General features: G+C 40.2%; 1 protein-coding gene across 1 annotated transcript in view; it reads right to left on the reverse strand.

The window, feature by feature from the left end:
- PBRM1 (polybromo 1) overlaps positions 1-26,465 on the reverse strand; it is an 82,361-nt gene that overhangs the window by 15,675 nt on the left and 40,221 nt on the right. Inside the window, exons 14-25 of the mRNA XM_018562473.1 lie at positions 25,059-25,335; positions 23,647-23,752; positions 21,345-21,987; positions 19,919-20,130; positions 17,024-17,209; positions 15,979-16,136; positions 15,453-15,722; positions 14,231-14,376; positions 12,677-12,834; positions 10,931-11,114; positions 9,123-9,333; positions 6,042-6,243 (exon numbers count right to left, since the gene is read on the reverse strand). Coding sequence (XP_018417975.1) covers positions 6,042-6,243; positions 9,123-9,333; positions 10,931-11,114; positions 12,677-12,834; positions 14,231-14,376; positions 15,453-15,722; positions 15,979-16,136; positions 17,024-17,209; positions 19,919-20,130; positions 21,345-21,987; positions 23,647-23,752; positions 25,059-25,335 — 2,753 coding nt within the window. The remainder of the gene's footprint in view (positions 1-6,041; positions 6,244-9,122; positions 9,334-10,930; positions 11,115-12,676; positions 12,835-14,230; positions 14,377-15,452; positions 15,723-15,978; positions 16,137-17,023; positions 17,210-19,918; positions 20,131-21,344; positions 21,988-23,646; positions 23,753-25,058; positions 25,336-26,465) is intronic.

Here is a 26,465-nt window from a genome sequence, read left to right on the forward strand (position 1 = left end):
GAACACATCCCATCGCTCCCTCCCTTCTCGATCCTATCCCTGCAGAGAGCGGTGACTGTCACTCATGGCTCCCTGCAGGGATTCACCCCCTCCCCTGTCCGATCCTCCAGCGCTGACTGGCGGAACGGACGGGGTGGGTACAGCTGGTTCTGCCTCTAGATTGACCGCTGGCTCTGCCTATCACGCAGGTGGGTGGATCTCGACAGTAATGTCGGGATCCGTCCCGGCTGCGGCGGTCTCAGTATACTGCGAGCTGTAGCTCGCAGTATACTGAGCTTTGGGTCACGGGAGGACGCTAGTTTGTGTCCTCCCATGACCCTTAGGAGAAATATGGGAAAAACACTTACCCCATAGTTCTCCTTTAAGTATAACTAAAGACTTTTAGATTTGGACATTGGACTGGTGAGGGGTTAGAACAACGGTCAGGCTTTTATAGACGATTGTGTCCTTCACAATGAAAAGATATCCTCACACTTCATGTAGAGTCTACAGGACAAGACATAAAAGGGAAATCTCCCTCCCATCAATTTCAAAATGACCTTTTCCCCCCTAAAATGGTACTATTTTCTATTGTGAATAAAATATGGGTTTAGGAGATTTGCAAATCATTGCATTCTGTTCTTATGTAGATTGTACAAAGGGTCCCATTTTTTTTGGACTTTTGGCTGTAGCTATGTAAATTATTATTTTTTCTATTTAAAAACAATGTAATATACCAGCCTTTCACCAATCTTAAGAAAAACCACAACTTTTGCTGTTTGGGTTTTTTACTCTGTTATTATTCATATCAGGATTATTCTGTTGTGTAGAGCAGGGAATGTAAAAAAAAAAAAATTGACCTGCCCTGGGTGTCGAATATAATAGGTACGTCACATTGTTTAATCTTCAACTTTCCTATAAATTATTGATTTTGCTAATGTACCATGACCTGTAGGCATAACCATTTTAGCAGGGGATTGTCGCAACCTGAACATTTCTTCAAGGGTTCGTCTGAGGTAAAAGGGTTGAGATAAGATGTAATATACCAAATAAAAACATCTGACAGCTTTGACTGGATTTGTGAAAGCATACAAGCGTATATTACCAATAAGAAACAATCTCCAGCATGATGTACATTGTTTCATAAACTGTATGCACTAAACTTATGCAGACAGTAATGACATTCCTAGGCTAAATGAAGATGAGATAGTAGCCATTAAACTATCGAAAGATTCAGTGGTATCGCATAACAAATCTTACTTAACGTTGCAAAAAATCTACAGAACTGATGAGCTAAAGTCTCATGATCCGTGTACTCTCCTGTATGCCAAACATGCACAGTGGACATCTACATACATCATTTCATGACTGCTTTTGTTACCTGAATTGGGTGTCATCTGCTGGTTAAGCATTCCCATTGGAGTTGGCGGAGGCACAACACCCATGAGGGCTCCAACAGGTGTCCCGGCTCTGGGAGAAGAGTTCTGTTGTTGCTGCTGTTGCTGTTGTTGTTGCTGTGCTAATCTCTCTCTTTCCTGTTGCTCTGCCACTTTGGCAGCACGTTCTGGGAAAAATAAGGAATATTCACAAATTTCAAGCCAGTCACAATAATATATGTTATGTGGCTGAAAACAAAATGGGATCCAATGTATACACTGCAACAGTAGATATGCTATACAAATAGATAAAATACATATAGTGTAACACTTTAATTGTCCGATTTTTATGCAGCATATACAAGAATCTAATTGGTTGCTTTGTAAGTGGCAGCTGTGAGGCATAACAGACTGTTAATAAGCCCCATCACTGCATAGTGGAACAATTTTGGTACACATTTACCCAAACGATATAACACAAGAGAAGATGTCTGTAGATTAGCATCAAAAATATAAAGATCTAAGGGCTAGAAAAACTTAAAGGGTTATTAAACCCTTGCATGTTTTTGCATATATATATTGCTAGCAAGCAGTAGCTATGTGCAAAACGATAAAAAAAATTAAAAAAAAATTCAAAGGGTTAATACCTGTCTCTCCACCGCGCGCTCCTGTCCGAACACCTGAAAATTTCTCGGGCGCTCACAAAGGATCTTGGGGTGGATGCGCAGTTCAGATGTTCGGCCGGGAGATGAGGAGAGACACGGTAAGTCTATGGAGCAGCGTGCACTCGCACAGACTCCGTAGGACATAAGAGAAGAGGAGGAGAGAGGAGTCATCACTGAATCGGAGACCCGCACCAGGAATAGCTAAAAACTACAGGAAAGAAGATGATTATCGGATTAAGAGGTATCATTTATGGGAAGTCCTTACATTAGCACTGTGGGATGGGCGGGGGAGGGGGGGGTTGGCGACTTTTGCCCTTAACCTCTTGCCGTCCGCCCGTAGTAGAAAAACGGACGGACGGCACTGCTGCATCTGCGGGTTGCCGTCTCCAGACAGCAATTTTTTTCTGCTCGCGCGCGCCCCCTAGCGGGTACGCACGGACAGAAAAGACCCGACAATGCACACAACCAATGATCCATTGGTGCATGGTGATAAAACACCAAATAAGCAAAGTTTACAGTTTGCTGCATATATCTCACCACGTTCTAGTGTTTGTGCAAACTGACTTTATAGTACCTTCAAGGATCTTATTTGGAAGATGAAAGATCTTATTATATACAGACAGTTTTATTTGATGGACCATGTACTGTATGCCCTGAATAATAATAATAATAATAAAACAAAAACCAGAAAGCCTAAAGCTAAACTTCAAACTGCTAAGGAAACAGTTGAGTTACATACAGGTGAAACTCGAATAATTAGAATATTGTGCAAAAGTTCATTTATTTCACTAATGCAACTAAAAAAGGTGAAACTAATATATGAGATAGACTCATTACATGCAAAGCAAGATAGTTCAAGCCATGATTTGTCATAAGTGTGATGATTATGGCTTACAGCTCATGAAAACCCCAAATCCACAATCTCAGAAAATGAGAATATTGTGAAAAGGTGCGATATTCTAGGCTCAAAGTGTCCCACTCTAATCAGCTAATTAAGCCATAACACCTGCAGTGGGTTCCTGAGCCTTTAAATGGTCTCTCAGTCTGGTTCAGTAGGAATCACAATCATGGGAAAGACTGCTGACCTAACAGTTGTGCAGTAAACCATCATTGACACCCTCCACAAGGAGGGAAAGCCTCAAAAAGGTAATTGCAAAAAAAGTTGGATGTTCCCAAAGTGCTGTATCAAAGCACATTAATAGAAAGTTATGTGGAAGGGAAAAGTGTGGAAGAAAATGGTGCACAAGCAGCAGGGATGACCGCAGCCTGGAGAGGATTGTCAGGAAAAGGCCATTCAAAAGTATTAGGGACTACATTGGGGGCTTCAAATATCATATTCCTCTTGTCAAGCCACTCCTGAACAACAAACAACATCAGAAGGGTCTTACCTGGGCTAAAGAAAAACAGACCTGGTCTGTTGCTCAGTGGTCCAAAGTCCTCTTTTCTGTTGAGAGCAAATTTTGCATCTCATTTGGAAACCAAGGACCCAGAGTATGGCGGAAGAATGGAGAGGCACACACTGCAAGATGCTTGAAGTCCAGTGTGAAGTTTCCACAGTCTGTGTTGATTTGGGGAGCCATGTCATCTGCTGGTGTTGGTCCACTGTGCTTCATTAAGTCCAGGGTCAACGCAGCCGTCTACCAGGAGATTTTGGAGCACTTCATGCTTCCTTCCGCAGACGAGCTCTATGGGGATGCTGACTTCATTTTCCAGCAGGACTTGGCACCTGTCCACACTGCCAAAAGCACCAAAACCTGGTTCAATGACCATGGGATTACTGTGCTTATTTTGGCCAGCAAACTCGCCTGACCTGAACCCCATATAGAATCTATGGGGCATTGCCAAGAGAAAGATGAGACATGAGACCGAACAATGCAGAAGAGCTGAAGGCCGCTATTGAAGCATCCTGGTCTTCCATAACACCTCAGCAGTGCCACAGGCTGATAGCTTCCATGCCACGCCGCATTGAGGCAGTAATTGCTGCAAAAGGGGCCCAAACCAAGTACTGAGTACATATGCATGCTTATACTTTTCAGAGGTCCGATATTGTTCTATGTACAATCCTTGTTTTATTGATTGCATGTAATATTCTAATTTTCTGAGATTGTGGATTTGGGGTTTTCATGAGCTGTAAGCCATAATCATCACAATGATGACAAATCACGGCTTGAATTATCTTGCTTTGCATGTAATGAGCCTATCTCATATATTAGTTTCACCTTTTAAGTTGCATTAGTGAAATAAATGAACTTTGCACGATATCCTAATTATTCGAGTTTCACCTGTATATGAAAGCGGTTTACTTGTCAAAGGATTTATCTTTACAAATCCAGTCAGACCTTTTCTCTACTGAAGTTAAGCAATACTGCTTAGCCAACCTCCTGTCCCCAAGGCAGAATCAGACTTGGAGATCATTCACCTGCTCTGTCCTCCTGTCAGCATGTTTCTAAAACCATAACTGAACTCTGGAAGCGGTGCCAAAAAAGAAAGCAGAAGGCAAAGGACTAGTCCACACTTCTACCTATGGTCTTCCCCATTACCGACTAGTTTGTCTTGTTACTATCTCTTGATCTGCAGTGTCTCTGTATGGAGGCAGACATGCTGGTAAAGGCAGGGATTTGTTTCTTCATGTCAGAGCCTTCAGCAAAGGGAACAGTAAGCAACACAGTAGTGTCATCATGGAATCTCACTCCAAATCACCCGAGACTAGCCGTCAAAGGCAGCTGTATCTTGAATCTTACACTTCAGATATACAACTAAGATGATGTAAGCACAGCAGTGCCTAGGTCCATGCCAGGAAGTGCACTGCTTATTTTCAGTATATATTTTCAGACAAAAAGGTAGAATATTCAGGGTACTACTTAGGCATAATTAACGTTTCTATTTGTTCCCTATAACATAGCAAATCTTCACTTTTTTTCATTTCACATCCACTAACGGATGTTCAAGCAGCACACTGACAGGCTCCTACTTCTGCCCCTGCATCTCCCAGTCTTATTTATACTACACAGGGGATTACAAGAGACCAATACCAGGCCAGATTCAAGTACTCGATTTATCTGCAAAAAAAATAAAAATCTATTTTCTGAATACAGTGGCACATCGGTTCACGAACGCTTCTGTTAGCGAACAGGAAGTTCGGCAAAATTTTGCTTCCGTTCACACGTATCCGCATCGGGTGACGAACACAACCACAGCCATCTTCTCTGCTCTGACACATGGTCGTGGCTTCCTCGGTCTGATCAGTTTCATTCAGTTCCCGACTAGAATCGTGGAACGAATTAAAGGAGAACTATGGAGTCAGGGTCCTCCGCTCGTGGTATACTGAGACGCCGCAGCCGGAACGGATCCCGACAATTCTGTCTGGATCCACCCAGCTGCGTGAGTGGCAGCTGGCTCTGCCTATCAAGAGGCAGAGCCAGCTGTACCCGCCCCCTCCCCTGTCCGTTCCGCCAGTCAGCGCTGGAGGATCGGACAGGGGAGGGGGGGCAATCCCTGTAGGGCGCCGTGAGTGACAGTCACGGCTCTCTGCACAGATAGATTGAGAAGTGAGCGAGTGCCGGTATGTGTGCGCTCACTTCCCGATCTACTGAGCCGACCTGTGACAGTTTCATTGTCACAGGTCGGTTCAGATTATGAGGTTGAGTGAAAATCACTCGCCTCATAATTCTCTTTAAGTTCGTGAACCGAGGTACCACTGTACATAAGTGCATTCATTGGATTAAAATAGAGGCTGCAATTACAAACTTCTCATTCTGCAAATGCTAGTTGCCAGGTTGTCATATTGAAGCTAGAGGGTTTGCATATTAAATTATTGACCCTGCACATAAGGACTTCCTACATATTTGTTCAGTAATTTAAAGTACTGAAGGCAGCCACATAAATGCTGACTAGCATTTTTAGGTGGTCAGGAATGGCAGCCTAAATGTTTCTCTTGGGAAAGGTTTAGTTCAAATCAATGTCTGTAGGTTATACAGTAAGATATCTAAAGAGCAAATGACAAGACACATTGATTGTCTACCTTCATAATCGGCTTTCTTTGTGGCCTCCAGATTCCGCCACTCCGTTCCTACCAAACGACTGAGTTCACCAAACGAGTAGTCTGGATGCTGAGCTTTAATCACAGCCCTCATTTCACTACTGAAAAGGATGTAACCGCTCATGTTAATCTTCCTCTTCCCTCCTTCTTTCTTGGTGCTGCTCTTGCCAGACTTTGGCGTTGACTAAAAGGAACGTAAATGTTAAATAATTCTTTTTCAGAAGTGGTTAGGGTAAACCCTTGTTTGGAAACAATAGATTACAGTTATTGGAACCCAGTTGAAAAACAATCGTTCTGGTGGTATACACCAGGATTCTTACACTATCCAGTGTTAGAGAGTGGACAGCTTTGGTATGGTTCTATGTTAGATGAGATCTAGGCAATGAAACATACAAGGGAAAAAAAAAAAAGCTAGGAAGACACTCAGCAGATACGCAAGCCCAGCCACGTCAAAGCAGCAATACCACGCCATTCACCCTCCCACCCCAGAAAGAAGAGATAACTATCCCACTAGGTATGGAAAAAATATACTTGATATTGAAAAATAACAGCACGCCTGAACTTGGCTCTTCAAATTTACCTTTCCGTTGTCTAATAACTGTTTGGGCAATTTGCTGTCCACTGTCTCCCCCGGGTTGCCATCTTGCGTTTGTCTGTCACTGGGTGTTTCAATGGGCTTTGCCTCTGCTACGTTCCCCTTTTGCGTCAATGAGGAAGGGGAGGGCAGCCTGACCTCAGCCGTCAGGTCGTCGTTGCATCGGGGGGAACTTGAAAGCGCGGCGGCGGCCTGATTTAGTGTTTTAAAATACCAATTGCAAAGGATTAACAAAAATGAAAAAACAAAACTTTTCTGGTTCAACGTTGTTTTGCATTTGGTAAATTAGAAAAAAAACAAAAACAAAAACTCTTAGTTCTGACAGGAATGTCACGAGCTATGAGACAGCATATATACGTGGTATTGCTGCTTTACTTTATTCTGTCCAAGCGGCAAAGCCTCCATATATTGAAGTCGATTCTACATTAAACATGGATCCTGACTTATAAGGCTATAAGATGAGCAGAAAGCATGCTGCATCACACAGAAAATGGAAAAGCCTTAATGCTTATTAACGGCAATTTGTGCCTATGTTATAAGAAAGATCAAATTTATTTTAGGCGTAGCATTTCTTCATTTTGTTCAAATATTAATGCGCGAGACAATTAAACCTAGCCTTTGCAAACACAGAATATACACGTCTAGAGCATACTGCAAATAACAGACTGTTCCAGTTCAGTGAAACACTAAGTGCCATATTAATATCGCAGTAAATGTGATTTACACCATACATTTCACTGGTGGTAAGTCAATCATTGTCATTTAAATCATGCACCTTGAAGAGTCACTTGCAGGGAGTGGTGAATGTCAGATTCACCATGTTATAAATATGCCCCAAAGTAATGAAGCAAGGATACGATTTAAGGTCTTAGAGCTCCCATATTTATTTGTATGCGTTCATGTTCTATTTGAGCAGTGTATTTATGGACAGCCCTCTCAGAATTCAGGTTTATTTAAAAAAATGGCAGAAATTTCCGCATGTACTTCATATATTCTTGACTAGTTCAATGTAATTTAGTGTTATAGTTATTGTTATGGCACTTCATACTTTGGGGTGCACTACCTTTTCATAAAAGCTATACAAAAGTGGTAACACTTTAAAAAAGTTTATTTAATTTAGTTTATTATTTTCCAGAAATTCTGTAGTAACAGTAATTGTTTCTGAATTTAAGGCAGGAGAAATATTACCTGCAGTGGTGGCGATGAAAACAACCATGCTTAACTTTAAGACTAGTCTAGTGAAGTACAGTATACACTGTCCTCACAATACCACTCTGAAGGATGTGTAAGTGACCGGTCACCTCTTAGTGACTCACCTATTCTATGTTCAGAGATGGGGGCCAGATTTCTGCCGAGGTGGAGACTAGTAGGAAGATCACTCATTTCCAAATATTAATAAAGCCCATGTACATGAAAATTACTGAACAATAGTGGTCTAAAAAGAGTCAGAGAAAAGTAGGACGTGTTGTATTCTTGTCTTGCCAAGGCTTGATTTGTAAAGAAAAAGGTCAAATCAAGAGCACGGCACAGATGATATCAATGACACCTTCACAGCTTGCCAGCTCCATGTCTCTGGAAGCAGAACAGAAGAATAAGAAGAAGCACCCATGCCCACAAAAGGTCTTATGACAAACTTGTCACATATTCTACTGATGTGACCAATATGAAAAGTGTCTAGGCAAAATATTATTCTATTTTCTTATTCGTCTGTGTTTTAAAAGCCAACAACAAGACAGAGAAGAAGGAAGTCTTATACCCATTGTATATATTAAAGAATATGTGAGATGTCATCATTCCAATCAATGTAGGCTTTATAGACTCCCTCAACCAACTGAATGGCTTTTTGTTTTGGATTCAAAGGGTCCTTTTCTCGTTTTTAAAATTGTAATACGAACTGTAGTGTGAGGCTGTATTATCCAATAATAAACAAGTTATAAAAACAATTTGGACTGGTTATTGTGATATAAACACACAAAGGGTCACACATTTAGTTTGCTCTAGCAGCAAAAGTACATGTTAGTGAGTGAGGTGCTGGAGATAAACAAGCACATAGCAGGAGGTAGCTGGTATCACAGATGGGCACATATTAAAGAATTAATGGGCTACATTATCTGCTGTAGCCAAGATACATTTTTCAAGTCAAGCTGGTAATAAATAGCATGGATACATCTTGCCGACCTACAGTAAATTGCATAGCCAAGATCCTATACTTTGTCCATTTTCAGCGCGAGAGCAGCAGACAAAAACACAATCAATTACCTGCACAATGAATAAACAGGGGGCACAAAACATAGAACCATATCACTTCCTTTACAAAATGTAAAGTCCACTTTTAGATCCTGGAGAACAAACACATGGTAAATCTGGGCTGGAATTTAACTCCATCTGGCTATTGCTTAGAAGAATCTATCTTCTAACAAGCTTTATATTTTATCAGCAAAGGATCCCCTTATATAGCTTTCTTTTACCTGTGGGGGAGTGTATGGCATGATATCCAATTCACCAGTCAAGGGTGTTTGGAGCTGTGGGAGAGATGGAGTCTCCAAGATCTCACCCTCCTCTTCTCCCATATCTTCAATCTCTTCATCACCTCCCTCCAACTCAGCAAACTTGGCCTCTAAGTCCTGGATCTTCTTTTCCAGGAGGGGAGATGGTTCTTTCTGAGGCACAATAGGTTTTCTGCAAAAATGAAATCACTAATTAGAAGACATATTTTGTTAATGGTGGTTTCATTTTGCCAACTAGGATGGAAACAGTAAACATGACATTAAAATACATTAGTCATCAAGCAGACTTACACATTACTTAGCATGCATGCACTTAACAAAAGAAATAAACATAATACATCTAGGTACTTAATAATGCTCACAAAGATCGCAGTACTTCCCCTGACAATGCATTCATCTGCTTTTCTCCATAGAAGGAAGGTGCCATCTTTTTTTAGTTAATTTCCAAGTTCCTGGTTGAGATACCAGTTCAGAGACAACAAAATCATGTAAATTCTGGTGCCTGTGCAACTCTCAGTGGTGTTTACAAATATCCGAGACAGATCAGCCCCCCGTCTTGCTACAATTTACAATGTTACAGTCTGATACCGAACATGAGTAGCGCAATCATCGTTTTCTTTTGTCTTGTCTTTCCATTAGTATGTGCGCGTTTTTTTGGACATTCATTTTTTTGCATTTTAAATGTAACTTTTTTTCCCACTTCACTGCCATCACATCACATGGGGGGCTGAATGTAAACACAGCAGGCAGTGGTTGGGAGCAAAAGCCAGCCTGCTATTGGCTATTGCACCTATCCCCTGCCTGCTGTCAATCAGCAGAGCAGAGACCCTCTGAAAGTTCTGACGGCAGGCGGTGCAATAGCCAGCCTGCTATTGGCTATTGCAATTTTAAAAAGCCAATAGCAGGCTGGCTATTTCTCCCGGCTGCTGAATGGGAGACTTGTTGCCAGCTTTGTACTGCCAGCAACAAGTCTCCCATCCAGCGGAAGGGTGGGAGGCACAGCGGCTGACAGCGGTCTCTCCTCACCGCTAGGCATCAGCTGCAACGGTCTGTGTATCCCCCCGATCCCCACTGTCTCTGCTGATACAGGCAGGGATAGAAGGGGACACAGACTGCAGCATGCAGAAGACTCCAAGTGGCAAGGAGAACAGAGGGGAGGGGGGACAGAACTGATGCGGCGGCGGAGGAGGCAACAGGACGCAATGGTGACCTGGGATTTGTAAGTAATGACCTTGATGTGTGAGTAATTTATTTATTCAGTATTAATTACTGGCTAACTTTAAAGGAGACAATTACTTAGAAAATATGTAGACTGCCATTGTCAGCTTCCCTTTTTGAAATACTTGTTGTCTGGCGGACACAGACACAATTTGCTTTGCATGGCTCTGTATAAGGTTTCATTTAGAGAGATCACAGCTTCCCCTAAAGTGACTTTGAAGTCTATGAAAGACAATTTTGTTTTTATCCATGCCTTGAGAAAGTAGATTTGCTTTTAGCAATGTTTGAAGCAATGTGTTTGGAACTTTAAAGCACAACTCCATGATTTCTTGTTTGGCAAATCAGGAGGTCAGCATTTTTTTCTTGACTAAATGCATTGCTTTTCCAGGTAAGTAGCTCAAAGTATTGAGACAGGCAACCAGTATTTTTAGATGGTCAGTAGTTGCAGCCTCAATATTTTTGTCAGAACAGAATGAACAACACCCTAAAAGAATAAATACGGGCAAATAGCATAATGAATAATATGTTACAATAGTCCTATTTTCTTTTACCTGAAATAATATATTTCATCATCCACAACCTTTGCAGACAATGAAAATCTTTTTAGTCCTTTAAACCTCTTCATTTGCTTGTCGCTCTCATTATACCGACTTTCACAAAGCAATACATCATTTTCAGGGATTTCGGTAGGGCGACAAGACAGAAAATCCTTGAATGATAACACTGCACACTTTCCTGCAAGACACATCACCAGTGGTACAGAGATCAGTCGAAATTGTCTTACTTCAAAGCACATGGCATTGCAGCTTTACTCACAGCAGATGGTCAACATAATCAAAAGAAACCATTTTACAATGGAGCGACAAGGTTAAATTGCTTCCACTATATAACACTAGTTCTAAACACAATTGTTTGGTGAATATATTTCTATAAACAGTTTAGAATTTATTAACAAGAATATATTTTTAGTTCTTTACCTTCATTTTTCTCTTGGAAACTGCATATTACTGCAGATTGCTTCTCCATTTCCAAAGTTTAAAGCCCAACACTGGTAATTTATTTTAGTTTTGCATAAAAATTGGATGTATTGGTCTCACTTTTTAAAGGTGTTCATACACTGTGCAAATTTCAGCCGGTTCTTGAGCAACTGGCCGAATTTTGCACAGTGGGTGCCACTGTCGGCAGCCTTTGGCCAGCATACCTCGATCAGCTGAGCGGACAGCGAATGTTGGAATGAACAAACCTGGCAGCCAGTGAGCTGCTGGGTTTACCGACAGGGGCCGGCGGCCACTGTCATAATACAAAAGGCATTCGTATCGTTGATGGAGGAATCTACAAACATTTTTTTTTTCCGTTCAGCCCACAGGTTGAACAAGAAAAATAGAGCAGTGTATGGCCAGCCTTAGACTTTCTCTTTTTTTCCCCAGCCCTGTGACTCCTTTAAAATAAATGGTGAGTTGCAGGTATCACACGGGGAGACACAGAGAGCAATAAAAACATTGTCAGACGTTCTAAAGCAGGGGTGGACAACCTTGGCACTCCAGCTGTTGTGGAACTACAAATCCCATGAGGCATTGCAAAATCCTGACAGCCACAAACATGACTCCCAGAGGCAGAAGCATGATGGAATTTGTAGTCTCATCACAGCTTGCGTGCCAAGGTTGTCCACCCCGGTTCTAAAGGTTCTCCATTTTACTATGAATGTGTTTTGGTAAGTAACTCCTATCCAAAGCATATTTCTAGTTTAACAGGAGAAGGTCCATTGAAAAATTTTCTGTATACTGCTTGGCCTGGGAAAATAAAATGAAATGAGATTTTTAAAAATCTCTCCAAAATAAGAGAAAAATATGTTTAAGAGAACAGATATTCCTATTGGGTGATGAATTGTAACCTTTAAAAAGTTCTCCTTGCCTTCTGCCTCAGTGGCAGGGACACAAACTACAATAAAAACCTGACATATGTTCCAATTCTTCCCCACTCCACCTAAAATCAAAATTAAAAGTTATTCTCTAACAACCCGTTCATGTGCATTATTTACTTGCACCTGTTTTCACAGGTGGCTGAAAAAAAACTGGCTACAGTATAAAAAGCAAATACTAGACTCCATTTAAAGCAAATACTAGACTTTCGTTTAAAACATCATAACCAGCTCCAGCGAGTTCAGTGGTTTCTCTTAATTCTCATTTCCGATGTGACTATATATATACACTTGTGTAACCTAAATGGACTCCCGAAAAAAAAATCCATCCTATTTTTTGATCTTCCTACAAGGAAGTGTGTTAAGAAAACAAACATACCTAAGATGCAGGCCATTGGGCAGGTCTCTTCCAAGTTACTTAAGAATACTTCCTTCTTGTAGAACATTTTAGTTGGCTCATGGATTGTCTCCTCAGGATGAATAAATATTGGTCCAAAAAAATAGGCGGCTCCATCGCGAAGCCACATTTTCTCTATCCTGATCAAAAAAAATTATAGTATAAAATTGTTCACAAAGTTTGAAGAGTCACTACAGAGATACAGCATTAAATTTCACAACATAGAATGAAACCAGTTAAATGGGCTATGCCATTACAAGGCTCTGGAGAAACCCCTTCTTAGAAGAAATATATGCTTATCTAGCAGGACAAAGCTCTAAAACTGTGGTTCTTGGGCCACCTCACAGATTTTCTAAATAAACCCCCCCTTCCCTCCCCCCCAAAAAAAATCTTATTCTCACGATACAAAAAGGGAAATGGACCAATACTTAACAAATTCCTCCTAGAAAGTCCTTTCCCACCACTTTTTATGATTTAGATACCCAAATTCCTGAATTATTTGACGGTAACTAGTCATAAAATAAACTGGTACTTTAATGGCATCTATAACGTTCTCTAATGAGCTATATATAGATATATATAGATATATATCTATATATACCCATTTTGTTGAAAAGCCCATGCTTCTGGCATCAATCACTGACTCATCCTTATATTAAAATCCTCTATAGAAAAGAAGGTGGACAGTAATGCATTTTATATTACAAACCAAGTGTCATATAGACGTCAAAATCTACATTCAAACATACTTGTAAAATTGATCGATCCCCAAAAGTCCTAACAAATTATGTTACTGATGTATTTCCTAAAGCAAAGTCCACTTCTTCAGAGAAAATAGTGATAAGTGAGAATATTGATCTCATTTGTTTATGGTCGGGGTTCTCTTCAAGCAACATCACTGCTGTAAAAGGCCTTCCTAAGATAAAAAGTGATGAACACCCAAAACTTGTGGCTATGTAAGGCTGGATTCAACGCAGAAATGCCAGCAACGTGTATTGGGCTATGCAGGTGGTTGTCATGCTAGGTTCAAGTGTAGGAAATAGAAGTGGACTTCCCTTTGAGTATCCGAGTTTACCTCCCGATCTCCACCTATATTTCTAACAATCCTCCCGCTGATTGATACCCTTCAGAATAAAATGACTCAGTGGATGGATTTACCTCTTGATCTGCTGGGAGAGTTAACATAGAAGTGGACTTCCAGGAAATCCATCAGGAACATCACTCACTTTTAAAAATGTGTTTTTCAAGTATCTCTAAATGTATATTTGGAGGTCTAGATGACCCTTGGTTTGTATTAAAGAGATCATTACTTTTATATCTCTGTAAAAAGGAATTTGATGTACTGAGCAAAATAATATTTAATGTAAGAATAATTTAATGGTGATTGAAATATATACCAAAAAATATTTTTTTATAATTAAAAAAGTATTTACAAAAAATATATTTCTCGATCAAGAACATTACAGATGCAATAAGAGTCCCAATTCATTATATGAATATCTGCAAATATCTTTACAAGGGTTAAGAGGTTCTTACCTGCCCACTCTTGGCCTAACAAGACCATGAGACTTGATAAACACACAGTCCCCAACTTTCAACCACTTGTCATTGTAACGAAGCTGCTCATAGTAATGGCAACCAGGTTCCCCATTAGGCATGTCAACTGGAACGTCTTCTTTTTCCTGAGAAAAAAAGAAAACAAGAAAGAAAAAAAAATGTTTTTATCCCAGTACAATAACAATACCTGCAGGCCACCTAGTTCTGTTATACTGTTATTTCAAGAAAAACATTAAAATGGGATTTACTACATAAATGAAAAAAAGTGCTAGCCCTCCCCCACTCTATTGTGTATTTTCTTTGCTGCATGCATGGAAGTAAAATTCTGCTCACTTTCTGTCCTGGCGACCAGGTCCAAGGGAAATCTCCTAAACAAGGACAAAGGCAGCAGTAAAAACCTGAGAGGTTTAAACTTTTTGCCAATATTTAAATTTTGTTTTAAAAACCTCACGAATAAAAGTTTGTTGCTCTATATTTCTTGTAGGATGGTATGTACAGGCAGTCCCCGGGGCTGTAGGTTTGTTCTTAAGTTGAATTTGTATGTAAGTTGGAACAGATACATTTTTTATGTGCAACTCCAGCCAAAAATGTTTTTGTTAGTTTTTCGATAGCATAGGGAAGGGTTAACCCCCTGTAAAGTTTGTTTTGCTGTGTGTGCCCCTGTTCAGAAGATTTCCCCTCACTTTCCGTCCCTGTGACAATTGGATTTAGAAACATTTGGGTTGCCGTGGAAACAAGGATTGGTGATAAAGCTTCAATGGAGACACCTTTTTCCCCTGATCACTCTTACAGGAGTGAATTTCCCTTCCTAGGGTTGGATTTCCTTTCACTTCCTGTTGTCTCAAGGACAGGAAGTGAGATTAAATCTTTCTAATAAGGATACAGACAGCAGTAAAAACCTCACATTGACCCGGAAGAAGAGGTGGGCACCATTTGTCTGCACGTCTAACAAGAGCCAACTTCCTGCAATGTAAGTACACAACTACAATCCAGACCCAAAAAGGCAGGCATTTGTCGAAACGAGCGTGGTAGCATTACAACTACCCGTGCTGTACAGTAATTGCCCCGTTTGTAAGTAGGAGTCAGATGTAAGTCGGGTGTATGTAACTCGGGGACTGCCTGTATTGTATTTACTAAAACAGGAATAAAAAACACTAACAGAAGACAAAATGTGTAAACAGATATGGCATAAGAAACAAACCTTCTCCAAGCAGATAGTACTGTCCTCCTCTTCTTTCATTTCCTCTGTGCTCTCAGCTGGTGGCTCTTCTTCTTCTTTATTCTTTAGTGCAAACACAGAAGCCACTCGCACCACAGGCAGAGGCACATCTCGGGGCTTAAACCGGACTGAACTGATGGGCATCGTCCATAGCTTAATCTTTTTGAAGGATTTGGTTTTGGCAGAATATCGAGACTCGCACACATACACATCCTCATCTCTGAAGTTTTCAGGACATAATTTAAAATATTCCTGCAATAAGATTAGCAAGAAAAAAAATATGTAGCAAGTCAGCAATCCAGCACTGTATGCTTATTCAAGATCAGTGACCTAGAAAGGTCTAAAGCCAGAAGATCGACATTTTGGGCAGGGAACAAGCATTATCAGAATAAGAGGTCAGCAACAACAGCCTACAGGTTTCTATATGTCTCAGTGCTCCCAGCTTCATCATCAAATAGCCCTATGCTAGATGAGCAAGAACATAATAGGTAAACAAGACTTTCCATACCTTTACAAACATGACAACACATTTGCCAAGTATTTTATTCACTGGGACTTTGTTGTAGTAGTCACTCTTGAAAACCTCCTTCTCCAAAAATTTCCTAGTGGCGAGATGGAATGTTTCCTTGGGCCGATAAAACCAGCAGCCATACAACCATTTCTCACCTGCAAGCAAAAGGCCAAGGTTCCAATAAGTTCTCAGCAATTGATACAGCGTGAAAACACTCCAGTTAACTGACAAGGATCACTCCCAAACACAAACAAAATAAATTATCTTTGCAACATGCCTAAAAGAGAACTATGGAGTAAGTGTTTTTCCCCATAGTTCTATTTAGGGTCCCGGGGGGACATATACTAGCGTCCTCCCGTGACCCAAATCTCAGTTTATGGCAAGCTTCAGCTCGCGGTATACTGAGATCGCTGCAGCCGGGACAGATCCCGACATTACTGTTGAGATCCACCTAGCTGCGTGAATGACAGCTGGCTCTGCCTATCTAGAGGCAGAGCCAGCTGTACCCGCCCCTCCCCATCTGTTCCTTCAGTCAGCGCTGACACTCACCGCTCTCTGCAGGGAGAGGATGGGGAAGTGAGCAAGCGACGGTATGTGTTCGCTCAATTCCAGATTTATTGAGCCGATGTGTGACAGTTTCATTGTCATACGTCGGCTCCAACTATAAGGATGAGCGATTTTCACTCACCTCATAGTTCTCCTTTAATGAAATTTCATGCCATGACATTTCATTATGTGCAAACACTACAAAAAATTCAAATAATTAATTATGATGTGAACTGATTATGTATATCATAGTGGTGGTTTATTAGGCTATAATGAGGGCTTTTGCAATAGTTACCTTTATTGCTGCCTGGTCAATGTACAGTCACTTCCACATCGGATATCTGATTATTTTAAATTGTACATTGCCAATAAAAGCCTGGTTTATGTATGTGTATACTCTAAGCTTATCCATTAAGACTAAATGTTTAGATTCTTGAATGAGCCCATATGTGACAGGTACTCTTTAAGGGGTATTTAGCCAAATGAAAAAACTCACCAGCATTGTCCTCCCAAAGACGTTCTATGCAAACAATATGTGGCTGCAGGTTGGGCTCAGCGGGCTCCACGTACACATAGTCTCCCACATGATACATGCTGTTCTTAAAGCTGCAGTCCTGACTATAGGTGCGGTATAACCCTGACTGGCCAGAAACTCCTCCAGGATCTTCAGTTTTTTCAGCTTCTAATTTATAAAAAGATACAAAAAAAAACATAAAGACAAAAGGTTTTACACCGCAGCATTTTCCTTTATGCAATAGTTGTAAAGACAAGGGCTGTACATGCTTAACTCTACAGAACAAAACATAAATAAATCTAAAAATAAAACGTTCTGAATGTCATACTACAATGTAAACTGGCCAATGGCAACGGTAACTATATATACAAAACCATACACTACATAAGCTTGCAGACTGTCAGCTGTCCTGCGGTGATTTCTAGAGATCACCTGCTTACCTGCTGGTGGCATAGTCACATTGTCTAGAGCTTTCTGCAGGCCATGAGTTCACTACTAGTGCTGAGCCCATGAACAAAGTCCAGATTATTCCTTAAAGCAAATGCATCATCAAAATGCAGCATGAAATCTGTTGGACTTAGTCACTTCAGAAAGGCAACAAATATCCAAAACATATAATCCTATAATAATAAATGCGATATTATCTTCTTACTGACTAGACTACAGAACATCAGAAACCCTGAAATCTTACTGGCTGCTCTGGTTTCCTGGACTTTGTACATTCTCCCTACTCTTTCACAGTCTGCGTGGCAAACTTATAACCACTACAAATATGCTGGCTGTGGGTAGCGCCTAAACTGCTCCCATTTTATATAGCTACATTCAGCAAATATGAATAATCATTATTTGTATTTTAAATATTATTTTAGTTGTTATTAAAAAGTCAGCTTATGTTTTAGCACTAAGACTATATTGCCAAAAGTATTGGGACACCCCTCCAAATCATTGGATTCAGGTGTTCCGTGAATTTTCCTTGCTACTAAATATTCCACGGTCAACTGTTAGTAGTATTATAACAAAGTGGAAGCAACTGGGAATAACAGCAACTCAGCCAGAAGTGGAGACCTGTTCTCTGGAGTGATGAATCACGCTTCTTTGTCTGGCAATCCGATGGATGTGTCTGGGTTTGGCAGTTGCCAGGAGAACTGTACTTGCCTGACTGCATTGTGCCAAGTGTAAAGTTTGGTGGAGGGGTGGGGGGGAGGGTTGTTCATCAGGGGTCAGGCTTGGCCACTTAGTTCCAGTGAAGGGAACTCTTACGGCATCAGCATACCAAGACATTTTGGACAATTTCATGCTCCCAACTTTGTGGGAACAGTTTGGGGATGGCCCCTTCCTGTTCCAACATGACTGCACCAGTGCACAAAGCAAGGTCCATAAAAGAATGGATGAGAAAGTTTGGGGTGGAGGAACTTGACTGGACTGCACAGAGTCCTGACCTCAACCCGATAGAACACCTTTGGGATGAATGAGAGCGGAGACTGCGAGCCCGGCCTTCTCGTGCAACATCAGTACCTGATCTCACAAATTCGCTTCTGGAAGAATGGTCAAACATTCCCATAGACACACTCCTAAACCTTGTGGATGCCTTCCCAGTAGAGTTGAAGCTGTTAAAGCGGCAAAGGGTGGGCCTACTCAATAATGAACCCTACGGACTAAGACTGGGATTCCATTAAAGTTCATGTGCGTGTAGGAGGCAGGCGTCCCAATACTTTTGACAATATAGTGTAGTTAAGGCTGCTGACTGCCTATGAATGGCCACACAGCTTTCAGTAATAGTGCTTACCATTGCATTACACAAATGGACAAAGAATAGAAAATTTTGACCACTACATTTCTAAAGCTTAGGTGGCTCAGTGCCATTACTCTCTTTCAAGAAAAAAAAAGGAAGGTGTAGTTTTTTTTTTTTGTATCTGCCACCAAAAGGCCTCCATTGTCCTCATGAGTAGTACAGTACTTTGTTAGCTAACTTATAATATAGTGACAACAAACTTTAATAGGGACAGGTTCCCTTTAAAATTTAAGAAGTCTGTTTTTACAGGTTACAAGCTAAATCTAAGAAATACCTCCTAGTTAAAACTCTACACTTTTAAAATGTATGCATAGCTATTTTTTTTATAGTTTTGGATAGAGTTGGGATGGATTAGAGCCTCTGTCAAGATTTTATTGCCATCTTGTTCCTACTGGGTAGATTCACCTTCTCTATTTGTCCTGGTGACCACTGTCACGGAGACCGAAAATGATAGGGGATCAAAAAATTTGAAATTGTCACCCAGAACAATATGTGGGGAAAACTATTCCAATGGGATACCTATTCCGGTGACAAATGGGTAAAATGGGAATTCCTCACATTTCACATAGATTTAGTTATATTTTCCGTTATAGTTTTGGGACAGGAAGTGAAAGAGAATCTCCCCAACAGGACACAGAGAGCAAAAAATAAACTGACGGGGGATTAAAATCGTCTTACTATTTAAAGCACATTGGTTTTCGTGGTAACTTGTCACTGTTGCCTGAGGAAGAAGCTGCACGAGAGCTCTGAAATGTCACAAGTATTTGATGTGACTAATTAAAGGCTCAATTCCAGATATTTGTATCTATGGACTTCTAGACTTTGGCTCCACCTGTTTAAGGTCACTGCAGCACTCACCATTTGTCAGGACCATATGATATGCATTATGCTTTGCAATGGTAACATTATCACTGGGACATCAAGTGAGCAAAGGTGTCCCCAACTTTTCTTAGGCAGCAATAACACACTACAAAAGTTTTAACTAAAGTTTTGGCTGAGTGGTTACACTTTAAAATCAGTGCACACCAGAGGTAATAAAAAGATCAATAAATAACAGATATCAAGAATCATAGTAATGGATATACCTTTCTTTTCCTCTTCTCGTTTGGCCTTGTCCTCTTCAAATTCTTTTGGCAGCTTTTCCTTTTTCTCCTTTTCAACATCATTGTGGAGGTGTTTAGTTGTGTAGCTCAAAGCAGGTGACAGTAGGATTTCTCCATTCTTGCAAAGCTCATCTCTGATCTTTATAAAGAATTGCTGGAGTTCCACAGAATCCTCATAGATTTCAGAGTCCGTTCTTATAGAAAAAGAAAGGCATTATGTTTAAAGAGGACAGAATAGGAAATGTGGCAGGAATCCTGGTTCTGATGGCACTCTCTACCCCCAGCCCCTTTCCCACACCAAGAAGCATCAGTAATTATATATATCTATATAATATAGATATACATCTATCTATATAGATAGATATATATATACAAGCACTGAGTGGCCAGATTATTATAACCACCTGATGTTTGTAGGCAAATTAGCTATAATTTTGCGCTGAAGTTGCTAGAGGGACACACCATTATAAATAGGGAAGCAGTGATTTTTTTTCTGAAGATATGGAGAAACAACGCGATTTAACAGCCTTTGAGCGTGGGATGATTGTTGGCGCTCAAGCCATGGAGCGAGTATACATATATGCAAGGGTATAAGGAATATTCCCCTTTAAGACCCCAGATCTAGGAGACCCCACTACTTATCATTTAGTTATAATCTATAACAAATCATTCTGCAATTAAACTCTATATACAAGGAACAGACGATATGCCAGTGCAGGTCCAACCTACTTTACCTCCAATACACTTACACATCTCTGAGTAGGTCAGCACAGCTTTACATGTGGGCTTTTTTGCAATTAAATTATCATCCAACTCTTCAATCAGGTTGGAAACCACAACTTCCAATGAGAAGTTGCCAGAGTTTGAGACTTATAATCCCAAACTGGACTTCAAGATGAATATAAACACTGTTGCCAGTGGTTTGCCAGCAACCAGTTTTTATCAAACGCAGTAAGACAGTAAGAGAAGTGCCTGGTTGCTCTTGTTAGCAACTTTTCGATTAGGCTTATATAATTCTGAGATATTTGAAATGTCTGAGACTATTTAAAGACTATAGGTAAAAGTACAAAATAAATAAATGTTCATAAAAGAAGTCAAAGTACATATTATAAAATAACTGGTATATTAAGGAAACAATACCCAGTGAGAAAAAAAGAAACATTTTGGATCCTTTCCCCCCAACTCTGGCACCGAGAAGAGTTTTTTAACCCATAGGAGGCAAAGATATTTTTTTTTTTGCGGTCAAGGCACCAGGTAAGTTAAAAAGAAACAAGATTGAATATACAGGGAGAGGTGTTATGTAAAAACAAACAAATACAAAGTTACCAATATAGGGACTTTAACATACCATACATGATTTTCAGTATTTAACCTATTTTGCGTCATTCTGCTGCTTAAAGTTACCTACCGATTCATCCGTCGAGCTCTTTCCAGTACCTCAAACATGTGCTCCTGGAACAAGTCAAGCCGCCGATACCGGTTGTTTTCTACATTCTTTCGGATTATTTCAAAAGTCAGTGGTGGGCGCTTAGGAAATCTGGGGTCAACGGCAGGAATTTCAGCAAGAGAGTCACTATAACACCTTCCTTCATCATCCTGATGACTCATCATAGACACAAAAAGGTTGTGAATAAGCTCCTGGATAAGGAGTGTCACATTGGGCACATGAGAGTCCTCGTCTCCTTCAATGTCTCTTCTGGTTTCAAGCAATACTTTATGTAGGACCAACGCATCCTTGTAAATTAAGGACTCTGGTTCATTATAAGTGCATGCGTTATTAAACATGGTCACAAAGTCCTCACACATAGCATCAATGTCCTGGTATTTATTGGCCATTATGTGACTCCTGATCTTTTCCATATCGATGGGCCTTTTGATGGTTAAATAGTAGTCAGGGAGCTCAGAGCGGGATGGAAGCCGCAAAAAGATGGCGCTGAGGCGTCTGCCACGTTTATCAGTATAGTTCTTCACCGCTTCATATACCTCGTTCAGCTTTTGCTGCATAGGACTCAAATACTTGGCTTTCTTAGGAGAAATTCCACTTTTTCTACCTAGAAGGAAGACAGATTTTTGAACTTTGAAAAGAAAACAAGGTCTTTCTATTTATGCTTCAACAGACATCCATTTATTTCCTATGCATATACTACATTTCTTTCAGGAGAGCCACTTACTGGGCAGCTTGGAAATATCCTACCAATGTGATCTGAATTTTTTGCAGGCCTTCACAAAGCAGCAGCCTGTACAAAGGGTCCTATTTACCTCAGCAGAGATCTTTAAACCTGAAAGTACACCAGGACTGCCACATTCCTCCCTCTATCCAACAAAGTAAATAAGCTTAGAAGTACTGCGGAGATGCCCAAAATCTATTGTTTGTAATGCGACTATTCTTTCAGTCAATACCCATAAGACATGACCACTGGGGAGGAAAGCTACAAAAAAAGGATTGGCAAACCTTGTCAAAAAGCAGTGGAGAAAATCTTTAGTCTTCATTTTTGTGACATTTGCAAATTTTAAAAGATAAAAAAATATTGTAATGCAAGAGGTCCGCTGTGTCTACCTCATTTGGAATAGCATCCCAACGCATCTGCAAAGCAGTGCGTTGCATTCTCAAAAAAGGATCAGGTACACTTTTTGCCACAATCAGGTGCAGTGGCAGCCCAATCAAAATGAATAGGCTGCCTTAACCTCCTTGGCGGTATTCCCGAGTGTAGCTCGGGGTTACTTCTCCATACCCTGAGCTACACTCGGGAATATCCCACTGTATTTACTTACCTTGTCCCTCGAGCCGTGCGGTGTCCTCCGGCCGGTGCCGGCATCTGTCTTCCGGGTTCCGTCCCTTGCGAGCATACGCATCGCACGGGGGCGGAACCGGCGGGAAATTTAAAAAAAAACGGAACGAAAAAAATCGCGCCTAAAAATTAACGAAAATTAAAAGAATCATACCGCCAGGGAGGTTAACTCAACTTGCTTTACCATACATGCCCACAAATGTGAACCCGGCCTTAGATGGCGGAGCCAGAGCCCAGTAAAATCGTATACCCCATAGGAATGGGGCAAATATTTCTGTGTCCAACCTCCTGCAGAGCCATGGGTATTATACCCCTACTTTGTGCCTTAGTGCATAAGGGAAAGACAATAATTTCTGTTAGGTTTTGGCATTGTAAAAGCTATAAACAAATTTGCAGCTACTAGGAAATAAGCTGTAACACACTTTAAAATCAATAAAAATAACCACTAGAAAAGCATATGAAATAGAAAAACACACTAAATGAAAACTGTTAAAATAAATCTGTCAAAAACCGGGGCAAATCATAAGCCGAGAAAAAAACACAAGCCAAAAGCGTAAGCTCAGTGAACATCACATGTCAAATCAATAGAGCCAAAGATATAGGGAACAGAAGTTTTATGCAATTATTGACTTTTGCTCTGAAAGTTTAGTTTGGCAATGTTACCCAATTCCCTAGTCATTGAGGTCGTGAAATTGATGGAGCAAAAAAAATGCTCTGACGTGAGGAGTGGTGGAACCAAGAACAAATATTACAGGAAAAATATTAAGATTTGCTCAGTATTTCAGCTGCGTATAGCTTTGGATTGAATACATGCTCAGTTTAGATTGGCCATATAATGATAAACAGCAATGTACTTTAACGTTTAATATACACAAAATGGGAAAACAAGAGAATGAAACACATGAAGCACTATTCACTTACTCAACTTGAGTTTTGGAGAGGCCACGTCCTCATCATCTGGCACAGGACCAAGCTCTTTCCTCTTTTCTTTAAGGATTTTATCTAGTATGTGTGCATCATTATAAACCTGCACGGCAATAAATTAACACAATTAACAATATTTCCAAAGCAAGAAGAATAAGGGCATAATATTGTTATTATTACTTCTATTTATTAGCAGGCAGATTCAGAGAAACCATTGCATATGACTGAATAAGTTATAACCGATAGGGATGAACCTAAATAATAGGTTGTCGAAACGTTATCGGCCGAAAATGGCACTTTTGGCAAATGACCACAAAAATACGGAGCCCAGCGGGGAGGAGAGAAGCTTTCAGGAGGCTGAGCGCGCGGGGACAGGAGTCAGGATGCTGAGCGGTGCCAGCTGTCATTGTTACAGGAGGCAGAGCTTTCTTACCGCACCTCCCAGTACTGCCTCTCGTGTCAGGATGGAGAGTGGAGTGTAGGAGATGCTGTGATCTGTCACAGGAGGCGGAGCTCTCCTCCCCCACCACCTGCTCAGCCTCCTCTTACAGCCTATTCAGGATGGAGAGTAGTATACACTCACCAGCAATCAGCTGATTGTTGAGTGTCTGTAAATAACTAGACATAGTATACTATATCCACGGTGCATGAATGGACAGGAACACTCAGTATAGAGGATTCCTGTTTATTCACAACAGGGGCTTCAGAAAAAGAGATTGAGCACTTTAAAAGGGAAATATCAGGGGTCCATTTAGACCCTTGATATTTCCCCAGAGCCCCCAGCAGTAAAGTAAAAAAAATAAAAATAAATATAGAATTAAATTATATAAAAATATTTTTTTTTTTAAATGAAATATTTCATTTTTGGTTTCGGCCTGACAAATTTTATTTTCAGTTTTGGTCTCAAAATTCTATTTCAGTGCATCCCTAATTACTGGCATAGCATTCACACAAAAAATGGGGGTTTTAATGATCGCACCTGATCAGATTACTGTACATCTGTGTATAGGACATGCAATAGGGTGTTACATTTAGATGCTACAGCTTGTTATATAAAACCACTTAAGGTGCCAATACACCTATCGATTATTGTTTGGAAATCGTCCGAATTTTCTCAAAGGGTGAGGCTGGAAAACTTTTTCGAATCGTACGAAAAAAATCGATGGATTAGTGGCATCTTCGTACAAAAATTGTTGTTTTTTGAGGAGAAATTGAGGAGAGCTAGTCTTGCTAACAAACGTTTAACGAAATGACATTGGTCTGTGTTCGAAAGAGGGTTCTTGGCACCAACGAAAATTCCCGAACAAAAATCGATAGGTGTATGGGCACCTTTAGGATGTCTTTTTGTATTTATCAAGGGAAAAAAAAACCAGGAGATATGATTCTGAAAAATTATAATTCTGTACAACCTGTGAGCCTTCTTCATTATAGTGCCAGGCATTCCGAAACATTAACTTCATGTCATCCATCAAAGCTTCTTCGGTTACATACTTCTCTGAACGAATATTTTGTTCAACTGTTTTTAAGTCCATGGGCTCCAGAATAATTTTATAGTAGTCAGGATAGTCCTTTTTGGATGGTTTGAACATGAAAAGATCACAGAGGCGACGTCCAGTGCCTGGTTCCCGAGCCTCTAGGACTGCACTGAACAGAATCTTCATCCGTTGTTTCCTTATGTTTTTCTTGCTAAGTATAAAAAGGAAAAAGAAATTAAGGACAACATAGATTTGAAGAGCAATTGAAGGTTGATGTAATCAAAGCTCCCAAAGAGATGCAACATTAAGTATAAGGACTTCTTTACAAGTAATACTTAATGTACAAATATGCCTTCAATACAACATTGATTTATAGAACAAGGCTAAAATATTGAAAAATACATGCAATTATTCAATGTACATAATTTCTTGCCCAGGTTTGTGATAAGTTTACTTTAGATGAATTTGTGGCAGAAAATCTTTGTCATATTTCCTTAAAGGGCACTGCAGCAGTAAATGCTGTTTGTATTTTAAGGTTTGTGGCACTTTAAAACTAAACTATATAGGTTTTAATATCATGCAGCTCTTGGTTATCAACTGAATTTTTGAAGGTAAGCCTCCAAAATATGACCAGGTGCTTAACTATACAGGTTCGAATGTAAAGAATAGTTGCCTCTCCCCTAAGAAGAAGACATTGAGGGAAAAAAAAAACACAAAAAATAGGATTTTGTACTCACCGTAAAATCCTTTTCTCTCCGTTCATTGAAGGACACAGGCAACAGATCGTAGATCCTGAATGGTAGGGTAATATCGCCACCTGCAGGAGAAGGACGCTAGGCACAAAACTAAAGACCAATTACAGACAGCAGTTGCTTAAATTACAAATATCCTGTGATGAATTATTGCAAGTATCATGGACCTATCAAAGTAGGGCAATTTTGAACATGTACATTAGAATACATACTTCCAAAATAAATGACTTGGCTTAAAATACCGTATATACTCGAGTATAAGCCGAGATTTTCAGCCAGGCCTTGAAAATCACAAATGTGGACACACAGTATTTCTATTTCATGCAGAAAACCATGGTGGCGTGCGAGCTGCAATATGTAGGGAATTTTTTTTCCTTTTTTTTTTTGTTATGTAGCTCTCCAATATTTCTATTCATTATGGAATTCCAAGTAATATGTTTTTTTACTTGCTGCAAAACCTTTTTCTTGGAATACAATAAAAAAAAGGGCACAGGATAGTAATTCAGGTACATAGGGTTATGCTGCTGCCTTCAGGAGATTGGAAACAGGCAAACTAAAACTGTATGAAAAGCCTAGTATAACCCCCCCC

Source organism: Nanorana parkeri, unplaced genomic scaffold (genome assembly GCF_000935625.1).
Source record: "Nanorana parkeri isolate BGI_ZX_2015 unplaced genomic scaffold, ASM93562v1 scaffold579, whole genome shotgun sequence".
In the NCBI taxonomy this organism is placed as follows: domain Eukaryota; kingdom Metazoa; phylum Chordata; class Amphibia; order Anura; family Dicroglossidae; genus Nanorana; species Nanorana parkeri.